Source organism: Carex rostrata, chromosome 2, assembly GCF_964058835.1.
Source record: "Carex rostrata chromosome 2, lpCarRost1.2, whole genome shotgun sequence".
Lineage (NCBI taxonomy): Eukaryota > Viridiplantae > Streptophyta > Magnoliopsida > Poales > Cyperaceae > Carex > Carex rostrata.
In genome coordinates, this window is record NC_135919.1 from 18360231 (window position 1) to 18383622 (window position 23392).

At 34.5% G+C, this 23392-nt stretch overlaps 2 protein-coding genes across 3 annotated transcripts; one reads left to right on the forward strand and one right to left on the reverse strand.

Annotated features, from left to right (window-relative positions):
• Window positions 1-2902: 2902 nt before the first annotated feature.
• Window positions 2903-4486, reverse strand: LOC144547100 (uncharacterized). 2 transcript variants are annotated; one of them, XM_078295717.1, is made up of 4 exons: window positions 4228-4486; window positions 3823-4110; window positions 3468-3750; window positions 3293-3427 (listed from the first exon to the last, which is right to left on the reverse strand). In XM_078295717.1, exons 1-4 carry the CDS (start codon window positions 4435-4437, stop codon window positions 3390-3392), a joined length of 819 nt encoding a protein of 272 aa, XP_078151843.1. In that variant the 5' UTR covers window positions 4438-4486; the 3' UTR covers window positions 3293-3389. The 2 variants fall into 2 exon arrangements, with proteins under 2 accessions (XP_078151838.1, XP_078151843.1); XM_078295712.1 differs by having other exon boundaries at window positions 2903-3750.
• Window positions 4487-19252: 14766 nt separating this feature from the next.
• On the forward strand, window positions 19253-22773 carry LOC144547181 (Zinc finger (C3HC4-type RING finger) family protein). Its single transcript, XM_078295772.1, has 2 exons — window positions 19253-19729; window positions 20684-22773. The coding sequence occupies exons 1-2, from the start codon at window positions 19475-19477 to the stop codon at window positions 22616-22618; spliced, it is 2190 nt and encodes a 729-aa protein (XP_078151898.1). The 5' UTR covers window positions 19253-19474; the 3' UTR covers window positions 22619-22773.
• The last annotated feature ends 619 nt before the right edge of the window (window positions 22774-23392 follow it).

Consider the following 23392-nt stretch of genomic DNA (forward strand, 5'->3'; position numbering starts at 1 on the left):
CGTGTATTTGGTGGACATTGGCTAGTGCTGAAGGCAGCATACGGACTATGGGGAAGTTTACTAATGGACGGGAGATCAAGAAGTTGTTTAACAGATAATAGAGAAATATGAGGCAAGGAAAAATATAGAGGATTAGGTTCGCCAATGCAAACCATGCCCAAGCCATAATTTGTTAATTTCAGGAATCAGAGGAGGATGTTTTGATAATTGATATATATGCATGGTAAACCTTGGGAATTATATAGTGATATATATAGGCTAGCTGTCAGCACATTAAGTTGAATCAAGTTTCCTTTTCCTACGATAATTAATTATCACAAGTTAGGCAAATTTTTAATCTATATATATATCATCAAATTAAACGAAAAGAAATTATAAATTTTGGTATTAATTATTAAACAGCTGTTGTGGTCGAATGAGAATACAATATATATCACCTGAGTTCATGACAGAATAATAATAAATTAATTAATAAATAAAACGAATGGCAAAATATTCTAAATATTCTATTGTTCCTTGTATAATTGAAGTTAACGGGTGTTTCTATTATCTCAACTAGGTTGTCATGATACAAATTAAACTAATTAAGTTAATTTGCTTGGATGTATTTATTTTTGAGCTATTGGAAATTAAATTCTAGGCTTGTAAATTGATGGCATATGTACGATCGAGGTTGAAATGAATACACTAACAGCAGAAGTGGTTACCACTTAGATACTGTAGCTATGTATAGTTATCGGGTACTTAATTAATTATCCAATAATTCAAGATTGATATATGCACATCTGCACAAAAAGTCCAAACAATTAATGTAGTTTTGTAAACAAGAAAAATTATGAATTCTACATGGGTTCCTGCAACAAAAACCAAAGAGTTAGGCATCTGTTTTCTTAAAAAAATATATTTAAAAACCAAGATGCAGTTTCTTAAAGAAATCACAGTAAAAAATATATTTAGACAGCTAGTACTTCTATAGTCGTAGAGGGTGGCAAATATATTCAGTATTTGTTAGTGAATATGATTTTGAGCACTTTATTTATAATCTTAAACTATTACAAAAATATTGTATACATGTTTATTGTGTGGGACAAAAATACATATTCATTATTGTATTCCCTTTCAAGTCACTCGTTGTCAATTAAGGTGCTTAAATGCCTAGCCCCAACTAACCAGTACCGGTGCTACTGCTCTAATATCTTAACTTACAGTTCCAATCATCTAAATATCTAATGTTGTGATGCATATTCATTATTGTATTATTTTAATTACTAATTTTACTTCATGTCTTTTCTTGGTCCTATAAGAAATAATCCTTTTCAAGGTGCTTAAATGCCTGGCCCCAAGCCCCCAACCAATCAGTACTGGTGCAGCGGTGCTACTGTTATAATATCTTAAGTTGGAGTTCCAATCATCTAATCTGATCAAGCCATTAATATATATAATAATATATATCTAATTAAATCTTGTTGGAAACAAAATAAATTTGCATTCTTCATTTATTGAAGAAAAAATCGTTGATTTTAAAATTTATTCTCTGATGCGCTTTGTTCAATATTGTATATTTAATGGTTAGCAAATATGGATGCAAGCTACGGTTCTAAATAACAAACCATGTATAGTTAAGAAAATAATACACGTATGCCTTGTAGAAACCGTGTATTTAACCATTGTTATTATACATAGTTACTTTGGTCATGTAGAAATCACCATTTTCAGAGGGGTTTTTTTTGGAGACTTGACACGGTTCGTTTCTATTAACCGTGTACAACGTACGTACTACCCTATTCATACACGATGCTCGCTGACACGGTCTTGTAACCGTGTAACATTAACTTTTCGGACCGTATATAGACGTGTTTTATATGTACTAGTGTGAACTTTAAACCGTTGGATTTCACTAAGATTTTTTTATTAAATAAAAAAAAAATCATTTTCCATCATGTAGCGTATGATGCGAATGGTGTAGCGAGTGAGAAAGTAAAAAGATTGTGAATTTGCGACCCCAGCCGCAGAAATCAATCCAAAAAACTCGGAACTGGCACATGAAGGGGTCTGCTGTCGCTATGTGGCTGAATAGGAGCATGCCAAAAGTTTTAATGGAGAATGGACGGGTCTTCAGTCGTTTGATCTGATTAACTGGATAACATAAGGGATTTAGGGACGTTGGATTCAATCAGCCTTTGTAAAGTTTTTCCCCTTATCCGTTGTTTGTGTTATCCCTTGTGCACTGTGGTCAGCTCGAGCTCAAATGAATTATATATATACCGCTTTAGAATTCAGATAAGTTGAGTTACATGATAAAATCAGATTAAATTCGAATCATTTAATTAATTAAGTTTATATGAATTATGAAATGGCCAATATATTTTGAAGAAGCTCGAAAATGTTTTTTTTGCTAGACTAATTCACCATTATTAACGACGCATTGTTAGGCGTGACCTTTTTGTATTTTTAATGTTGGCCCCGGGATTAAAAAACAACCATCCATACATGCACGTAACCCTGACCCCCATTGCCCATTACACTCTGTTCAGACCCCTAACGTAGACTACCAGCTCCATGTTTTTTGTCATACCTCAACCACAGCTATCCTTTCTCCTCTATCCTCTCTGCTAACAGTCGCGGAGGTAATTAACACCTTATTCCTGAAAACCATCGCGTTCATCTGCTTCCAATGGACCATATCCCACAAATAAATTATATTAATTGGGAGCAGCTCGCTTCAATTGGGAGGCCATTTTGTTCTAAATTAGTACTGTATCTAAGTAATGCTACAATGTAGATTAACTGGTGCATTTCATGCTTACAACCAGTCAGAAATATTCTAATTAATATTCACTACGTGGTTGGCAATTGCCACAAAGGGAGTGTTTGAAAAAAAGAAAAGAAAAAAACATGTATTCCAACAATCCTCAAAATTTCCTCAAAATCCAGGCATTCCAACAATCCAAAACACACTAAAACAGGTCCATGCTGCTCGTTACATTTTTATCTCATTCAAGCCTAAGAAAACATGGTATATATGTCCTGAACCAACAAACTAAGGGACTTGAACTATTACAGCAGCATTGCAATATCAAATTAAGGTTATGTACGATTTATATGATAGCGTAGCAGGTCAACCCGAGGATGACAACCCCGTAGAGCATCACATGTTTTTGAATGTTCCATGTAGTACACCCAATTAACAGTTATTTGAATCTCACCATACGGACTGCTGAGCTTCCCCACAGAGTCACCATAATACTCCGGTGGGAAAAGCAATGCGCCACGTACAAAGGGTTCGTTTGTCTCAGCATCCCAAAGATCAACTTTAGCAACCAGGGACGAGCCCGAACGGCAACAAAACAAGGATCGATACATGGGGAAAGACTCCAGAGATTTAATAGTTAAGCAGTCACCAGCTTTCTTGCTGAAAACAAAGTATCTCAGGTACTGCATATCGTTGATGTAAATGATAATATCACCATGAATTCTTGAACTTGTTGTTGTTTCTTTAGTCTCCGACTTGATTAGCTTGACATCTAGCTCAGCAAGCCAAGCATCCTTCATGATAACATAGGTCAGCTCGATGGAACCATTCCTTCCTTTGATCTTGTCATACAACCACTCGTTTGTGCGCTTGTTAACAGGCTTCCATTCTATAATATCTTCACATAGTTTGTCATCATCTATGTTGAGGTCGACCAGGATCATGATGGGATCATAAGCTATAGGGGCTATATCAGGACCGATTAACGGCAAGGAACCCTAGAAAAATGAAAAGAAATGTTGAGAGAGATCTAGTGAGAGATAGGATGGATATTAGTAGTGTATTGTAACCTTTTTGTCAATCATTAGAGCACTTTGTTTGTCAAGATTGAAGAGGTATGTTCTGTAGCACATGCAGTCCAATATGATCTTGCCATGGATATTGCCGTAAGTCTTCGTCTTCCCACACAGGTCCACTTTCACATCATAAACCTCTATCAATGGCTCTGCACACAGGAGCCTCTCCCTCCCTTCACCATTTGTCTTCACAAGAATTGGTTTCCAAATGCCATCTTCTATAGGCATTGGAGGTCTCCATGATAACTGTGTATCTGCTCCCTCAGGCTCAGGATAATAATCCTACACATATGAAACAGAGAGAGGTTTTTGTTAAAAACCCCTAAAACTGCATTATCAGAATCAAAGGTTGAAAGCAGCAAATAAATGACCACATTAAAGAAGATACACTAAAGCGACCTCAATATGCTTCTGATTTTGGAAGGGTGTGATCTGGAATTTGGTGCTCTCGACACAATTGGGGGTTTTTTCTTCTTTTTCTTCTCCTCCGCTCGTGACAGCTTCTTCTATGCAATCTTCATTAGCGCAGTGGTATTCCTTGGTGAGATTGAGATTGAGATTGAGATTGAGACGTGATCCCGTTGCTGTCTTCTTCCTCTTCCTGCCCATGGCGAATTAGGGAATCGAAAGGGACGGGTGCAACTTGGAACGATGGAGATTGCGGCCACCAGGATTTCTCAATGCTAAATTTCTAGAAATAAGAGATGTAATAAGCCCACTTAGGTTGAGATAAGCTTCCAATGATATTTTTGGGCTAAAGTGACTCAGGCCCGTTTCTATTTAAAACTCTACTAAAGAAGATGAATGACAAAATATTGTGTTTCGATCCGAACCGTCTGATCAGAATCGGAGCTAATCCTGTTCGAGATGAGATAAAATGCAGGGATTCATTTAATATTTATGCAGATTCTGATTGAATATTTGATATCTAAACATACATATTTAAAATTAGATCTGAGTCAATTTTAACTTGGCACAAATCTCAAAACAGATTGACCCCTCTATATTTAAATAGATATCGAGTTCTAATTGTTTGGCAGAAAGTTAATATGAGCTAAATCAGGTACCTTGGAGAATACGGATTCCTTACGAACTTAGATACAAAATTTTCAACTTATTTTAAAAGAGTGCCAAAATACCACTGATTTCTATTAAATATAGAAAACTAAAACTAAAAAAGACGACAAACAATTAAAAAATATAACTTCACAGATACCTTACAGTCTGTATCCTCTGTGGTGCCAAAATATTCTGTTTAGATCCAAACCGTCTGATCAGAATTAGATCCAATTTAATTCGAGATAAAATGCACAGCTCATTTAATATTCATGCGGATTCTAATTGAATGGTTCGGATCTAAACATAAATAAACCAAACCTAGAACCCTTATAATTACTCCGGCACATAACATGCCAATGAATATTTAAAATAGATCCATCCCCAGCTGATCCCTGATGATTGTATCAAAATACAGTTTTTTTTTTGAAGGACAGTGTACCAAAGCACTGTCAATTCATTGATATATAAAAAAAGTTATTTACAGAATCAAAATACAGTTTTAGACCAACAATATATCCAAAACTTAAAGGGCAACTGAAGAAGGCACATCTTATTCTTCCATCTACGCTAAAAATCACATTAAACGGGGAAGTCCCTGGGTTCCTCAAAAGACCAGTCTCTATTGTCAAAAACAAATTCATTAGAAATAAAATTTTATTTTCTGCTTGAAAGAGAAAGAATCAGGTAGGTTTTCTGAAAAATAAATAACAACGAAACTTTATTACAGTATAAACATGAGTATATTGTTTACACCGTAAAAACATAATACACATCCTCTCCAATACCTGATAAGGAAATCTTTTATAATTACTAGATCTGAACCGTTCTTTTTAACTTGGCATGAATTCAAAGCTCAAAAATACTGCCCCCCTGAGAAAGGGGAGGTAGCACAATTGGCTAGGAATAAATCCTAGAGTTGTTGTACCCAAAGGTCGAGAGTTCGATTCCCCCTCACGATTTCGCAGCTTCTGCGAAGATTTTCAAAAAAGAAAAAGAAAAAATACTGCCCCCTACTGCAGTTCGAATACCAAACCAGTTGAAATTTAATCTCAAACCGTAAAGTGAAGGTGATCCTCTTCAATATTGGAGAGGATATGAATTCGTAAAAACATCCGTTGTAAGAAAATTTTCTCACCTAACGCAAGAATAGAGACGAAGCAAGAAAAATCCGGCAGCAGAAACATACATAAATAAAAAACTGCTCACACTAGAAATTTTCCGGTTTAAGTAGTATCCCCAAATTTAAATCATGATAACAATTTTTCAGTGTTACCTATTTCTCGAAAATCCACCCGATTCCTTCACTTTCCAGAAAAAAATACTATTTTATTTCTAAATAAATAAAAAGAAATATCTATTGCCTCTGAGTGTCTCATTTGATATTGAACAATCCGGATCTAACATGACAGAATCAGCTTCCCAAATTGATCTAAATTCCTCAAAAGATCAGTCTCTGTTGCGCACAAAAAGATCCCTATTCGTTCATATATTCCACTATCTTTCCAGATGTAAGGTAAGCACCTGAAAGCCTTTATTAAACATTATTATCTCAAACTGGGTGTTCTATCTATTACAAGGGTCTAAAATCTACATGTATTAGAAAAATATCGAATTTATTCCCTGAGTTCACATTGCTCGGATATTCCTCTTACAGTTACAAGCATGTCATCAATTTTGCTTTGGTATTGAACAAGAAAGAATATCATCGTTTGCATGAATGATCCCTAATTCCTCATTACCAGTCAACTCTTAGTCTATATTAAATCATGTAGTTGTGGAAAAGCGATCCTCTTCATAGTTAAGTATTAATAGAATTTAAATGATATTAATTAATTTGAAGAATATTTATTTTAGGAATTCTTAAAAAATCCATTCTCAACTCAATTTTCTATTTATTTCAAATTCAAGAGGAATTCGATAATCCGCCCGTACTAAAAAAAGTCGTTATAATTTTGTCACAAAATTATGTCAGGGTTGAAAAGTTTCGGCTTTATTTTTTTTTCGTAGTTTTCTTTGAAGTTTCTACAAGTTTAAATTTAAAATTAAGTTATATTATTTAAAAAAAAGGACCACTTACAATGATTCATCTTAACAATGTTAAAAATATTTTAAAAATAAAGTTATTTTTAAAACCAGCGTGATAAACAATAACCATTAGTTGTCAGATAATCCCTCTTCCTATTAAATTTATTTTGCTAGATTGAGGAGCACTTGCCCGAATTTAATATTTGAATTTCTGAGGTATAAGATGTATATTTCATAATTCTAGTTATGGTCTTTTGATATATGGGACCATTAATTAGAGGTAAGATGGTCTTTTGATGGGACCATTAAGATGACTTTCAGAACTTGTGAAATTAATTTTTACGGACACTAGGAAGAAAAGTTAAGTTGGAAAGAAGTTACAGAGAAAATAAGCCAATGAAATATGTGAAAATTGAGGGGCTTTTTTTTTTTTTTATCCTTTCACCCTTTAATATGGTCCATCAGTTCAGAACCTTTAATAACTCAAATTTTCTTGACATCGTATAATTTTTCAAGTTATTTGGTTTTAATAAAAAATTGAAGAAAAATAATTTAATAATAGAGGAGACAAGTTATTCTCTTTCTTTTTTGAGAAAAGGTTTATGTCCACTGATTTTTGTCCACTATCTGTCCACAACCTTATTCAACTCTCATTCTAACTGTCGGCCCTCACCTTCTTCTAACGATTTCCTTAAACAAACATTCCTTCTTCACCAGCAATTCCTTTTTACAAATTTTCGATCTCTCTGCTGACTCTTTTCTCTTCTAATCTCTCTCCCTGTTTTCTTCTCTCACCATTCTTATGGATTCAGGTCTGATCTCGCCCCGTTTACACACTAGCTTTTGCCCCGTTTCTTTTGCATCCAGATTTGATCTCAACAGAAACATACTTTCTGCTCTTTCCGAAATCTCTCTTCCGATCATCAAATCATCACATCGACCTTTACTTCTGTCCCTAAAACACCATTGCAAGATCGAATATGAAGAATCAATGAAGAATCGATGCTAACTCGGTCGACAATGGAGCAAGAGGAAGAGAGGGACGAAGGGACCCTTGACAACGACATTACCTTGCTCAGAGAAGAACGGTCTGGAGCATAATTGGGTTTTTTTTTACAGTATTCACTTTGTAGTTTTACAGTATACAAGATTCAATTTTACTGTATACAATATTCAACCCAGTGAACAGATTTTTTGTGTGGTGAACAGTTTTTTGTTGAACAGATGATGGATGTATGTGTAGATTTAGAAATTTTACAGTATGCATGGTATTATTTTATAGTTTATATTTTGAAATTTTACAGTATACATGATTCTTTGCAGGTTGTAGTTTAAACTGAAATGTAGCATTTTTTACATTTTATCTTACAGTATACATGGTATTATTTTATGGTTTAGATTTAGAAATTTTACAGTATACAAGATTCAATTGAAAATTTACAGTATTATTTGAAAATTTTACAGTATACAAGATTCAATTGAAAATTTTACTGTATACAAGATTTAATTTTACAGTATACAAGATTCAATCGAAAATTTTACTGTATACAAGATTCAATTTTACAGTATACAAGATTCAACCCAGTGCAGACGCTAATAACTAACTCTAACTGCCAATAACTACTAATAACCGCTAATAACTAACTCTAACTGCCAATAACTTTCTATAACTGCAATTTCCGAAAGTACAGTTTGAAAGTACATTTCTTTTCTCGTTGCAATCTTTTTCTAACTATCAGGGAACCACTTCAAATAGTTGCTGGATGTTTTGTGATTAACTGATATATTTTATGTGATATATTGTATAATTATACAGTATGTAGAAGTAATTTTACAGTATTCACGCAAGTTAAAGCTGTGAACAAATTGTGGACAAAAGGCTGTGGATAATTAGACGCTTCCATCTTTTTTCATTATTTTTTTTGTATAAATTATGAACGAGATTATACATCTTTATTATATTGAAAAGCATTTTGAAGTACAATTAAAAGCAAGCATATAACAATAAATTTCAGATAACCATTTAAATATGGGTTTCCAAAACGAATAAAGCAGGTGAGGTCATCAATGTGTGTTTCTGTTTTGTACAATTGGATACATGCCAAACTGTAAGTTGCAAGGTTCACCCATGCTGTCATGCATGTTTTAATGATGTAGACACGCAAAACAAAGTTGTTAATTATGGTAAAGATGCTTTAATTAACTATTTAAGTGGGTGGCTCCGCGTTGACTCTCAAAATGTTGCATTTAATAGTTCGGTGCGCTATTACCTCATCCTCCTTGCCGCACCTATGCATCTGATGGAAGCTATATATGTTTCATCAGGTAAACTTAATTTAAACCGTCAGATTTGACTAAGATTTTCTTATTAATAAATAAAAAAAATGATTTTCCATCACGTAGCGTATGAGGCGAATGGTGTAGCGAGTGGGAGAACAATGAATGCAACCCCAGCTGCAGAAAATCAATCCCAAAATACTCGGAAGTCGGAACTGGCCCATGAAGGGATCTGTTGTCGCTTTGTGGCTGAATAGAACTTAGAAGCATGCCAAATGTTTTAATGGAGAATGGTTAGTGAACGGGCCTTTCCGCCTTCGGCCGTTTGATCTGGTTAACTGAATGACGGAAGGGATTTAGGGCCGTTGGATTCAATCTGCTCATTGTATAAGTTTTTCCCCTTATTATTGTTGTTTGTGTTATCCCGTGTACACAGCTTCAGATCAGGTGAGATATTTGATACAATTAGATTAGATCCGAACTATTTAATTTAAGTTTGTATAAATTATTAAGAATCAGCTTGAAAAACAGTGCTTTTGCTCCAATTTAAGATCCTGTTCGGCTGCGTTACTGTTTTCGTGGAAAAAAAAAAATTGAACTGAAATTTTTTTCTCATAAGAACAGTAAAAAGCAGTTTAAATTTTCACTTTTATTGTGCCCACATTTATTCCTATCGGTGCGCCAAACAGGACCTAAAGATAGTAAAAAATATATATATATAAATTGAAGCCATAAGATTTGAATTATGTTAAGCAGTTTAAATTAATTGTTTGAACTTTAAAAACATGAGGTATTTGAACTTGTTTCGAATCCATATATATTAAAAAAATTATTTTGAATTATCTTCCAATCTACTCGTATGGTTAAAAAAAATCAAGAAACTGTGATTGGACACTTCATTTAAAAAGCATTGTAGTCCGTTCTATAACGCTCAATCAAGCTGAATAGTAATTGTGAAAGGGATGTAAACTTTAAATTCAATAGTACAAACTTCAAAATGATCTGACATTATTTACTTTTCATGTTTTTAACAAACACCTAATAGTTCCTAAAAAAAAAACACCTAATAGTATAGATTTGTCGGATCGTTTTAAATAAATCTAAACCTCCCATTTCATGTTGAACAGTTCATACCAGGGTGAACTTAGTACGCGTTCTACTGCACATTTTTCCTTTTAAAATTCATTAGGATCGTCTAGTCCGAGAAAAAAAAAAAAAAAGAAAAAAAAAAAAGAAGAAGAAGACCAAATACCATTTTCTCACAAATTACTCAATTACAGCACAAACTTTCATAATCCTGAGGTTGACTGGTATTGTAGGTATGTTTGATTATGTTTGATTAATTGTAGTGTAAGAAGTGGACTAGGGAATCAGGTTCGATTGAATCAAATCCGACCTGATGTTAGATTAGAATTATATGATATATATATTAAGATTCATGCATATTAAATACACACAAATTTTGATGCGTATTGAATGACTTTTATTGTCTATTGAATTAAATTTGATCTAATACTCGTCGGATGCCCCCCCTACTTTGCTGAGTAAACTTCTTAATTCACATTTAAGTTGTCAAATGAGTAAATAAAAGTAAGATGTAGTATGAGATGAGTTAACTTGTAATAATTAACTTACTAATATTGTTTAAGCATATAACTTACTCTACGTCTCTTATTTTATCTATAGAGTTCCGGTCATGACTCATAAGCGCATATTTATTTTTTAATATTTTATTCTTTCAAACAAATGAACTGTAACCATAATTTAAATTGTCAAATAAAATATAAAATAGTATGAAGAGCACGTAGGATTAAATGAGCAACCTAATCTTCTTCTTGAATTTGACTTGTCTATGCTGTTTGAATTATTACAAAGCTTTTGTTATTTTCAAACGAAAATGGAGAAGTTTAGCAAAAGTTGAAATTTCTTTGCCGTATTTGGGAGTGTGACTGTGAGCTGCCACTATATATGGATGAAGACAGGCACTAATTGATTGCAATTAGGCATGATTTGATGAAAATGAGGTGGTCTAGAATCTAGATAGACAACTTTATCTTCAAGAATAGTTAATATTCAACTATATATAAAATAAGCCTACTGTCAACAAATAACGACAACCATAGTACCTACAAAATGGCCAAGTATAATTCAGACTTGAGAGTCAGCCAAAGAAAAGGAAATACGCAACTAAAAGGAATTTGATTCTCCTTCCACAACAAATCTAATCTGCAACTGCAAGTCACCATCCCACTTCCAAAGTTTCCATGCTGTTAACGAATCCGGATCCTCTCATGTAATGCACCTTTCGGAGTTTTGATTCCAATGTTCAATAAGAATTCGGATCAATTCAGCTCGAGTTATGTAATTTAAGAACTTATGATGGTCCTTTGACCTTCGTTTATACATAAATATTAACTATAAACACTACAATACTAACAATATGTTTATTGTGTACAATTTTAAAAACTTTCTATTACAAATTTAACTATTTGTATTTCAAGTGCAAATTTATATGTGTATGATCATACATAAACATTGTCACGCTATATAAGCAGGGGCAGATTCATATTGGCTCATGGTAAATACTAAATAAGTTGCTCTATTTTGAATTTTGAAAATAGATTTTCGGATATGCAGTTACTGGTCTCTTATCCTGCTCTGAAATATTTTTACCTTAACTTGTTGAGCCAAAATCTCCAACCGAAAATCTTTATTTTCGTAGCACTAAACACTTATTTTTTTATATGTTTTACAATTTAATTACGTAGCTCAGATTTCTGAGTCTTATTATTTTTCTTCCTTTGGCGTTGGAGAAGTTCTCTCTCTCATACGCAATTTGCACATCACTTTCTCTGCTCAACCGCCAGGCGCTCCTCTGTTCCTCCTTGTCTTCTCCGCTCAGGCGATTTGGTTAGCGCAATACTCTGCTCAGCCAATTGGTAAGAGTAGACCCTAATTTTTTTCTACTAATTTGTGAATTGAGATTGAAATTGAATGGATTGTCAACTAGTAAAACCGTAAGAGTTAACTCTATTTTTTTTTTATTATGTGAGAGAATATTATTGTTATTTTTTTGTCATGTTGATTGCTTTTTATGTAGTACTTTATTAACTAATGAATTTAAATCCGATTTGTTCTACCCAACATAAATCTTGAGTACGCCCCTATAAGTATCTAGTTGTACAAAGTTTAAACATTTGTTAGTGCACAATTGGCATCTGCTTAGAATATTACATATATATTAATTAACAACTAGATTATTGTTATAGGGGCCACAGGTTCTTTCTTCAGGTTTTAGTTTTACAGTGTCATATAAATTTATGAATAGTTTGGACGGTGGCATTTGATTAGCTAGGGTAAAATTAATAGTACTAGCCTACTAGGCAGCACATTTTCTTTTTTATGTTAGATTTATTTGATTATTTGGGTAGCTGGGACCGGTACCACTAAGGCACCTTTTCTTTGTTGTAATTTTGGTTTTCCTTATTGATTGCAACGGGTGGCTTGCTACACTCATAAAAAAAAAAATTATATAAATAATAGATAGACGCAGGGCGGAGCTAGACTTTCTGACTATGAGGATCAATCATATAAAATTTTTATGCTGCGAATGAGAGTCAATTTATAGTATCTGATAGGCCTAAATTATATACATATTCGATCTGATTTTTATCATGAAATAATACCAAATATCTTGTATTTTGAATATAAAGTGAATAGAATATACCTAGGATCAAGTTATTGCGTTTGTTTGGTTTTAATTTGCAGAAAATGAAGAAAAACTGAAGAAAAATGCCCAGTGCGGACGCACGATTTACGATACGACCGCACTAAGTACTTAGATGGATTTCTGGACGTGCGCCAATTTTAAAAAGGTATAATAAGCTATTCGTCAAAATCCGTGCGGACGCACGGATATCGATGCGGATGAAATCTGGACGCACAGGAACAATCCGAGCCCAGTGCGGGTGCCCTGGCCGCACTGTAGCAGAGCGCATAACGGGAGCCTGAACTTAAAATAGCCATAATTTTTGACTCGTAACTTCAATTAAGGCTTGTGACCACTTTTTGGAAAGCTAGGAAGAAGATCTACAACATGGGAAACTAAAAAAGAAAATTTGGAGTCAGTTGAATGCACTAAACTCGCAGAAAGCCAAAATTACACGTTTTCAACACGGTTTCTATTTTTGGCGGACCAAGGACACGTTTTTACAGCCAAATGTGGATAAGGCAATCCTGGAAAACAATCTAAATATAGCACCCACTAACTCCACTTTCTAGCCTCTTAATTGGGCATGGTCCTTGGCTATAAAAGAGGAGGTTCACTCACATTCAAAGGCATCTCTTCTCATTCATTCTCTCTCTACTCACACACAATATTTAGCGATAAATTCTGAAGTAAGAAAAGCTTTCAAGCAAGGAGAAGAAGGGTTTCCTGAGCAAGATTCGGCAAGATAGAGGTTTTTGATTTGTTAAAGGGTGCAATTACTTCTTTTATTTCATTTCTTCTTACTTTGTCAACATTTTGTAATGGATCTCTCTAAGAGAGAGTAGTTCTCTCTCTAGGGGTTTAGGTCAATGCATGAACTTGTTTAATTTTATTTTATTTGGTTATTTATTTTTATTATGATTGTTTTATGGGATTTGATTGTTAATTTCTGTGATTTAATCATTTGTGTTAATTACATAGTTAGTACTTGAATTGTAGTATCCCGTTTTGGATTCGAAAGAACCAAAATTGACTGTGATCAATAGGATAGTACCAAATTATGAATGCAAATATCCTAGGTTTAGATTAAGATTGTAACCAATTTAATCTAAGCCGGAACTATAGAAATTAAGGTTAGGGACTTGGTGAAGAACCTAACCGTGAAGTCAAACCCTAATTAGGACATCTCAATTCGAATCGGGTATTTGTATGATGGACTTAATTGTGAAGTACCAATATCTGAGGAGAGGAGAGACTAACAAGAGCTCAATGGGTCTAGGTAGCTAGGGTGGGGGACTTAATCGAGAAGTCCGAGTTACCTAGGCACGTTATTAATTTACGAAAATAACCCTTAATAACATATTAGGTTAGAAACCTCGTCAAATCATACATGAATTCAAACAAATACCGAATTAATAGAGTTAGCAAGGGATTGTAGACCAAAGACCCCTAGATCTCCTTTACTTGAAAGCAAACCAATCTTTCTTTTCTTTATTTACTTTAATTGTTTTTAAAATCCTCTCTTTAGAGTATTGAACCCAAACTTAGGATTAATTAGAACAAAACCCCCCCAATTTACTTTTATTGCACTTTACTTTCCTTTTATTTTCTGAAATTTATTACTAAAGTTTAAACTAAGTTTTTATCATACTCCCTGTGGATCGATACCCGATAATATACTACTTTGATAGGATTGTATACTTGCAATCTAAACCAAAAGCGTATTTAGGGTTTAAAAGGTACATCTCGTTGTACTGAAGCTTTTTACCATACCCTTTGGACGTATCAGTATTCGTAGCATTTTACTCTAGATTATATAGAAAACTGTGTATAAATACATTTTTTTTTTAAACCCGTTAGTTTTTAGTCCCTCCGCTTCTGGATAGACGGTTGAGTCAAGTTTGTACTTATATTAAACCGTCTCACTATATTCTTAATTCTTTAAAAAAAAGAGAGAGCATGTCTCTCAGGAGTGTCAATGGGTACGATACGGATTGAGTGGAGACATTTTCATACATGTATCCGTTATGATAACGAAAAAAAATCTTTACCCTTATCTGGCTTTTCAAATACGGTACGGGTAGGATAAACGGATAAAAAATGCTTTTGACATTTCAATCTGTGTTTTCGATAAAATATTTTTTAAAACAAGAAAAAAAAATAATGAATACAATTTGTATTATGAAAATTTATTGCACCATTACCATCTTCATACAAATACATATTTATATATATAATTTTATTTTTTAAAATTATAGTGTACAAAAACAGGTAAAATAACTGGAAAAAAAAATATTATTCTTATCCATACTCAATAAATTAATGAGAGAAAATAATCTTATTATTACTTGTATTTTTTACATATCAAATAAACGGATAAAAAAGATGGCATTGACACCCCTACCGTCTCTCTATAGAAATTGAGCTGAGCTACACTAAATACATCATACATGGTTTTGTGTATGGGCAGAAGTGGCGTGCAGAATTTTGTTTGTATCTGTTTGCTTTTATTGTTTAAGTCAGAGACAGTAAAATTTTCAAATTATTCACATGTACATAAAAGTTAATTATCTAAAATTATCATGTTAAATTTAGAGCTAATTTTGCACAATTATAATATTTTGCTCTAATATGTACAGTTAATGATGTATAAATGTAAAAGATTTGATATAAAAAATGGGAATCAATTAATTCTATTATTTATTATTTCAACATGGATCTGCCAAAGTAGTAGGCGACCTAACATCATTTTCTTCAGAAATTATTTTGTAGGCGATTCTTAATTTTGCACCATGAAGTTTGTTCATTCTTGAAAGAATTTAATATGAATGGTTTAATATCAAATGATAATTGGTTTAGTTCATAATTAGAATTTGTATATGAATGGAGAGGGTATTAGAAAATTGCAAAGTAGGAAAAGAGAACAGAAGATATTTCTCAGGCAGCGAATCGGCCTATTTATACTTTGTTTTTCTTTTAATTTGATTATGAAATTCAGAGCATAATAGTTTTTATTTTCTAAAATTAATAGGAATATATATTTGTTCTGATTTAATTCAGCGTGATAATAATGTGCACAAGGGACTTAAGTTCGGATGAGTAAATTTGAAATATTTAATGACGAATATATGTTTGATTAATTCGCTAATAATTTGTTGATATTATAAGACAGCTATCACATTTCACATCATTATTAAATATAACATTATTTGCTCCAGTAGTCCAATTATAATTTGATGACTTAATAAACGAATAGCAGCAAGTCCAAATACCCTACTAGACTCCTAGTAATGAAACCGATTGGTCTGACCAGGTTCGCTGTTTCGATTTTCATAAAGAAGAGTATGTCACAAGTCACTGACCGATGAACATTGTTCGTTAATGACTCGTTACATTATTTATTTCATGATGTGTGGAACGGAGAATTTGGGAAATGTATTAATTACGCAAAACAAGGAGATTGTTTTGAGGCTCTATTAGTCTATTGCCTCTTGGTCAACAAATTATTTACAAGTAATTTTGATCGTCATGGTCTCGTACTCGTACTCTCGTGGAGACCAGATCCAGATCTAGTCTCCTTCCTACCTAGCTATCGCGAAGACTCGAAAATTGAGACCATATCCTGGTAAAAATTGAATCGTATGTTTCAATTTGGACGGTGTATAAACATACAATTAAATCTAACTTTTTTTATCTGACTTTTTTATGATAGAAATACATTAAATCTGACTTTTTTTTATCTTCTTTTTCTTATCTTGTTTACGGAATTCATGTGGATAGAAAATTTCTGTCATTAAAGTTCATCCCTTTATTCAGAGGTGAAGCTAGATTTTCGAACTATGAATTATATATATTTTTGTATAGAATGGAGATCAACTTGACAGTATCATGACATTTTACTATAATTTATATAAAAAATTATATATAAATACAAAAAAAAAAAAAAATGGAGTCAGTTGACCTCCTCTACCGTATTCTTATATCTGTCTCTGCATTTATTGATCTATAATTTGAACGATCATAATTAAAGTATGAATTTGTCTTTTTTAAATCTTATACACTTTTTATTTCAAATATAACTGTTCAAATTGTAAATGGATGAGCGGATATGTTAGCAGGAATTTCCTGTCCATGTAGGCAGGAGCGAAAAAAGTAATTAAATGAGCTTTTGTTTTTATCCTTGAAGAAAAGTAATTACTTTTTTACCAGAAAAGAGGGGGAATGGCCGATGGGGGATGTCATTGACTCGCATTAAGTCGAACACCAAAGTCAAGAAAATAAGTACCAATGCCGGTTGGTGCACGGTACTAATAAAAGAGGAGATGTGCTATACTGCTATGGAAATTGGAAATTGTTTTTAATAGGTGGAAGGAAGAGGAACATGGAATAAAAGAGGAGGAGGAGGTAATAAAAAACTATTTAAACAATTTTTGACTGATCCACAAACATTTGTCCCCGCGTAAATCCAAATAATATGGCCAGTTTTTCAAAACTTACTGCGACAGAATAAGGTTTGCTGACCCCTCATTAAATGAATGGATTCCAGGTAAGCATCATCCTTTTCTATATTACTATTAGCCTATTAGCCTATTAGCCTATTAGCCTATTAGCTAGGCTCCACAGCCACTTGTAACTTGTTTCGACTTTTTCAGTTCTTTGTCCTATTTTTTTATAAATAAAAATATATATATATATACGAAGAAACTGAATGTGACTTAAGAAGGTACACTTGCTTTATTTTATTATTTTCTTCAATTCTTCTCACATGATAAGCCGGGCAGAGAAAACAAATATGGAATTTTGGCATAAATTGTTCGTATGGGAGAAGACACTTGTTTCATAGAATCCGGTTCTTCATGACACGGACTTGTCAAGCATCTAGCATACTTGAAATCTTGAATGATTGCGAAATGCAATAATTATAAGGCTATGGTTAGAATATTCAGGACTAAAAGCAAGCGAGGATAAAAAATATTTTTTATCGCTAGCAAACAAAAAAGAGCTATCTTCTTCTTTTTCAAGTTTTATCATCCAATCAAACATAATTCAGATTTTTTTTTTTTTTTTTTTTTACTGATCATAATAAAACATCAAATATGGAAGCGAAAGTTGAAGACAATATTATAAATTATCATATATAGATGTCAAATATTTAATAATAGGGAAACTTAAATGATGTCAAAAAAAACAACAACAGAGAGAGAAAATAAATAGTTAACATGAATCTATCCTGGTATACGAGGATAAAAAAGGAATTATGTCATTGTAATACCTCTTAGGCGAATATAATTAATTAAAAATTAACATATGTAAATTGTAAAGTCATTCAAACTAGCAATATATAGAGAAAGAAATATCATACGTGATGTGATGTGACAAACATGTGATCATTTTTTTTCACGTGACGTGAAAGTGATCAAAATAGTGGTGGACAATCACGTTATGCGAATGATCACGTTATTTGTGGTTAGACTGTTACCACACATGACTGGTCACATTTAATTATTGTTTTCAAATTTTAAGTTAATTTATAGAAAATAATAACAAAATATATTTAAAAATATAAAACTATTACAAATAACAAAACGTGATATGATGTGACTAAAATGATAGGAAAAAAGTCACGTCACATGACACATAAATCAAAACATGTAATCGATACACGTGAAGATTACCGTGACTAATTTTCTTATCTAGTAATACACAAAGACAAAACAAATCGTAACACTCTCGGTACTCTTCTAAATATTACTCTCACTACTCAAAAAATTACTTGATTTACTGCGTTGAGAAATTATAAACCATAATATATTTCGAATGGATATGTTATGTTGGAAATACATTTATTTATAAACTATAATAATTTAATGATTGAATTTAAAAAGACAAAGATAGCAAAAATACTGTTGATGAAGGAGAATAACAGCCGATTTTGATCAATATCTACTTGGTGTATTATACGGCAAGAGCCGGTCATACAAATTCTGCTGGGGGAAGCACACAGAGTCGGAGAACATGTGAGCGTAGTTGCACACAGAGTTGCAACTTTTGCTTTTTTTTTTCAAGTTCTCTTAATTATCACATCTGTGCATAGAGTCGCAACTTTGCAAGTATGTGGGTCAAAGCGTTAAAGAGGTCAAAACTTAGGAATCATGGGGAGTCCAATGACAATCGGACAGAATTCTGTTCTAACCAGTTCATAGCCATGAGATCCGTAATAGGGAAATAGTGCGCACGTATCTTGATGAAAGTTGAATGGCTTTAATCTAATATGGGACCGAATTTGATCCAATGCCTGTGGGACCGCTCTCAACTCCCAAAACTCAAAGCATCCATTCCCTGAGTTCCCTCCCTCTCTCTCTCTCCTCACGCTTTTTAAGGAGCACATTAACCTCCCCTCTTTCTCTCTCTCTTCTTATTTACCAGGAGAATCTGCTCGTTTCGCTCGCAAATGACGGCTCGCAGCGTAGAAAGCACAACCACTCACCTACTTTCTCTTCCCTTGTTCACTCGGATATCGCAAAAGTAGAGAAATTGTGGAACCTAAATTCCATCTAATTTGCTCCTGGAGAGAAGATGGGGAGTAGATGGAGAAAAGCGAAGCTGTCTCTTGGATTGAATCTGTGCGTGTATGTTCCCAAAACACTTGATGAGATTCCTTCTTCTTCAGCGGCTCCATCTCCCTCTGCTGCCACTGTCAGCTCCGATGCGGCTGTGCTGGCTTCTCCGGTCGCATCTGGACCGTCGGATTTCACGATGCTAATGCCGACCACACCGACTCCTTCGTCCTCTGGTCTCAGGCTCTCCAAATCTGGAAGTCGATCTTCCAAGGTAGATCTCTATTTCTTGGCACATCTGTGATTTATAATTTCTGCGTTCAAAATTTTTCTTGTCTCCTAAAACTTAACAAATTCTCTTAATTTTGGCACGGATTGCAAGGCGATTCTCTTTCTTTCTTTTTTACTGCTCTTCTTTTGGAGCTGTTCTTTCAAATCATGGATTTGGATGATTGTGTTGCGTTGCTTTCTTTTGGGGTCCTCCCCTCCGAGCCGCCCCACCCCCTCCTCTCTCTCTCTCTCTCTCTCTCTCTCACACACACACACACCTGAATTTATTGAGTCTTTTATTTCAATTAATTATTTTGAGAGGGGGTTAAAACTCAAAGCGCACTAGCCACTAGCCCAAGTGCCCCATTCTGAAATCAGAAAGAAGAAAAAGGCTGACTTCAGTTCAACCTTTTGCCTGGCATCTCCATCCTATTTGATCTTCATAATATGTTATAATTCTATATAATTTAGGTTTTTCATTGTGACAGCGCTTGATATAGTAGAATTTGGGACGTATTCCTTTCAAATCCAATTGAAATCTCTGGCTGTAAAGGAAAACAACAGTTATACTGCAGCTCATATAGCCTGGTCAAATTTGTGAAAGTGTGCTCCTATACTTCAACCCAGGCATGAATTTGCCCTGAGTTTCCTCAATATTTGAAAACTCTACACCTAATTACTAATAATTTTGTATAACTATCTTCTACTACTTACTGATGGATATTTTGCAGTTAAAGACTTAAAAAAGTATGTTATAGAATTATATAATATTAGAACCTGATAGTAATTGCCTTATGCTGTTGTTTTGCTTTGCGTAGATATTGTGCTCATCTCTTCTATTTTTGGAAGGTTCAAAGTTAGGCACTAATATTTTCCCTTAAGTGCACTTAATCTTCAATTATTAATCCCCTACTTAATTATGTTCAATAAACAGTACACTTGTCTTTGGTTTTTGCAGAAAACCTGTGCAATATGCCTTGGTACCATGAAACCTGGCGATGGCCATGCTTTATTCACAGCTGAGTGCAATCACACATTCCATTTTCATTGTATTGCCTCAAATGTGAAGCACGGAAATCAAGACTGCCCGATTTGCCGGACCAAATGGAAGGAGATTCCTTTCCGTGGGTCCCATTTGTCAGAACAATCCAACGGTCAACCCACCAGGAATAACCCTGGGGTCAACTGGGCCCAAGATGATGGGCAGATCAACCTCTTGCGGCGACTTCCCCGTACTGTATCTTCCCACAGGCAACAGCACCACCATATGCAGTCCATCTTCCATGATCTGGACCCTACTAAATTCAATGATGATGAGCCCTTGGAGGCAGGGCCCACTTTGGATCCTCATCCTGATGAATCAGCACCAGGCTGCTGGACTGCAGGAACCACTACAGTTGAAGTGAAGACCTTCACTGAACTGTCTGAAATTTCTCAATCTGATTGGAAAGAGAGCTTTGCTGTTCTGATCCACTTGAGGGCCCCAATTTCAAATGTCAATGTTAGCAGTCATGGTAAAGAAGAGTCAAGATCCACTCGGGCACCAGTTGATCTAATAACAGTGCTTGATGTCAGTGGTAGCATGGCGGGGACTAAACTTGCATTGCTAAAGAGAGCTATGGGCTTTGTTATACAAAATCTGGGACCATCTGATCGTCTTTCCATTATTTCCTTCTCTTCGACTGCTCGCCGGCTTTTCCCACTTCGCCGGATGTCAGAATCTGGCCGTCAGCAAAGCCTTCTTGCAGTTAACTCACTCACTGCCAATGGTGGCACCAATATTGCCGAAGGTCTCAGGAAAGGTGTCAAAGTGATTGAAGACCGTAAGGAGAAGAATCCTGTTTGTAGTGTAATACTTCTTTCTGATGGGCAGGATACTTATACTGTCTTTCCCACTAACAGCTTGAACCGGGTCCAGCCTGATTATTGTCCACTCCTGCCAGCTGCGGCTCGTAGGAGTGGTGCACAATCAATACCAGTTCATGTTTTCGGGTTTGGTACTGATCATGATTCTGAGTCACTTCATTCCATCTCAGAGGCATCAGGTGGTACGTTCTCATTTATTGAGGCAGAAGCAGCCATCCAAGATGCATTTGCACAGTGCATTGGTGGGCTTCTAAGTGTAGTGGCACAAGAATTGCATGTGCAGGTGGATGCTGGGGACAATGAGGTGCTGCTGGGTTCCATTAAATCAGGGAGCTACACAAATCATACTACAGAGGATAAGAGAGGAGGGTCAATACATGTAGGAGATTTGTATGCTGAAGAAGAGAGGGATTTTCTTGTATCTGTCAATGTTCCTCCGACGAACTCTAACGAAGAATCCATTTTATTGAAAGTGGGCTGTGCATATAAAGAACCTCTAACGAAGGACACAGTCAACATCTCCATGGTAGAGGTGAGAATAGTGAGACCATTGGTTGTGGTTTCTCAGCAAGTCGTATCAATAGAGGTTGACCGGCAGAGGTGCCGTCTAGAGGCAGCAGAGGCCATGGTGGAATCACGCTCTGCTGCTGAGCGGGGGGAACTCTCAGAGGCAGTATCTATTCTAGAGCAGTGTAGGGGAAGAATTTTAGAGTCTGTATCAGGGAAGTCAGGAGATCGGCTGTGCATGGCATTAGATGCTGAGCTGAGAGAGATGCAGGAGAGGATGGCAGATCGGCAGAGGTACGAGGCGTCAGGCAGGGCTTACATGCTGTCTGGTCTGAGCTCTCACTCTTGGCAGAGGGCAACTGCACGTGGTGATTCAACCGATAGCACCAGTCTTGTTCAGGCCTATCAGACATCTTCCATGGTTGAAATGCTTCAGCGCTCTAAGACTATGACTCCTTCAAATAGGAGGCCACAGATAAGGCACACCAATTCTTTTCCAGCAAGGCCAGAGCCTAGATGAATGTGTTTTGTATTTTTATCCTGACAAGAAGTTATTGTAAGTGATGTTTTTTTGTTTGAGAACTATTTTCGTGGTTTGAGGGTGGGTATAATGGAGATAAAGCTGAAGATTGGTTAGGATTGTCATGTAAAGTAATAAGATTTGATTTCTATTGTTGCAAAGGCCGAGAATTGTGGCGGCTTTGTTGTTTTTCTATTATGAGAAGGGATATTTACAATCATATTTATTTGACAATCATGCAACTATTATCAAAATTAAAAAAGGTTATAAATTATAGATACGTTCTTTATAGCTTACATATGTTGTAAATAAAAATTTGACATAATTTAAGAATTATTTGTCAATGTTAAAGTGCCAATATAATTGAACCGTCAAGTTTTCGAACCTCTAGATAGTTGGTTAATCGGATTGAATTGAATTTGATATACAATATAATTGAACAGTTCGAACCTCTAAGAGTCTAGATAGTTGGTCAATCGGATTGCACTGAATTTAGTATACAATATAATTGAACAGTTAATTTTTCAAACATCTAAATAGATGATCAATCGGATTGCATTGAATTTGATATACCATATATTTAAATTATAATGGATATGTCTGTAACTTCAATTCTTTAATTTTGTAGCCATTTTTTAGTTATCACGATTATATAAACTGTTTCTTTTATAAGACCTTGGTCTGTTTTCTTTCCTGGAGGTGGTGTGCAGATTTTTTTATTTATATAAAAAAAAATTAAAAAATAATTAAAGAGAGGCTGTATTTTCATAAGTA

Excerpts from the sequence above, each read along its gene's own strand:
- LOC144547100 (XM_078295712.1), bottom strand. The coding sequence starts at position 4,437 with ATGGGCAGGAAGAGGAAGAAGACAGCAACGGGATCACGTCTCAATCTC. Across the intron at positions 4,111-4,227 it reads AAAATCAGAAGCATATTGAG|GATTATTATCCTGAGCCTGA; the intron begins GTCGCTTTAGTG and ends TCATATGTGTAG. Across the intron at positions 3,751-3,822 it reads CTCTAATGATTGACAAAAAG|GGTTCCTTGCCGTTAATCGG; the intron begins GTTACAATACAC and ends TCATTTTTCTAG.
- LOC144547181 (XM_078295772.1), top strand. The coding sequence starts at position 19,475 with ATGGGGAGTAGATGGAGAAAAGCGAAGCTGTCTCTTGGATTGAATCTG. Across the intron at positions 19,730-20,683 it reads CTGGAAGTCGATCTTCCAAG|AAAACCTGTGCAATATGCCT; the intron begins GTAGATCTCTAT and ends TGGTTTTTGCAG.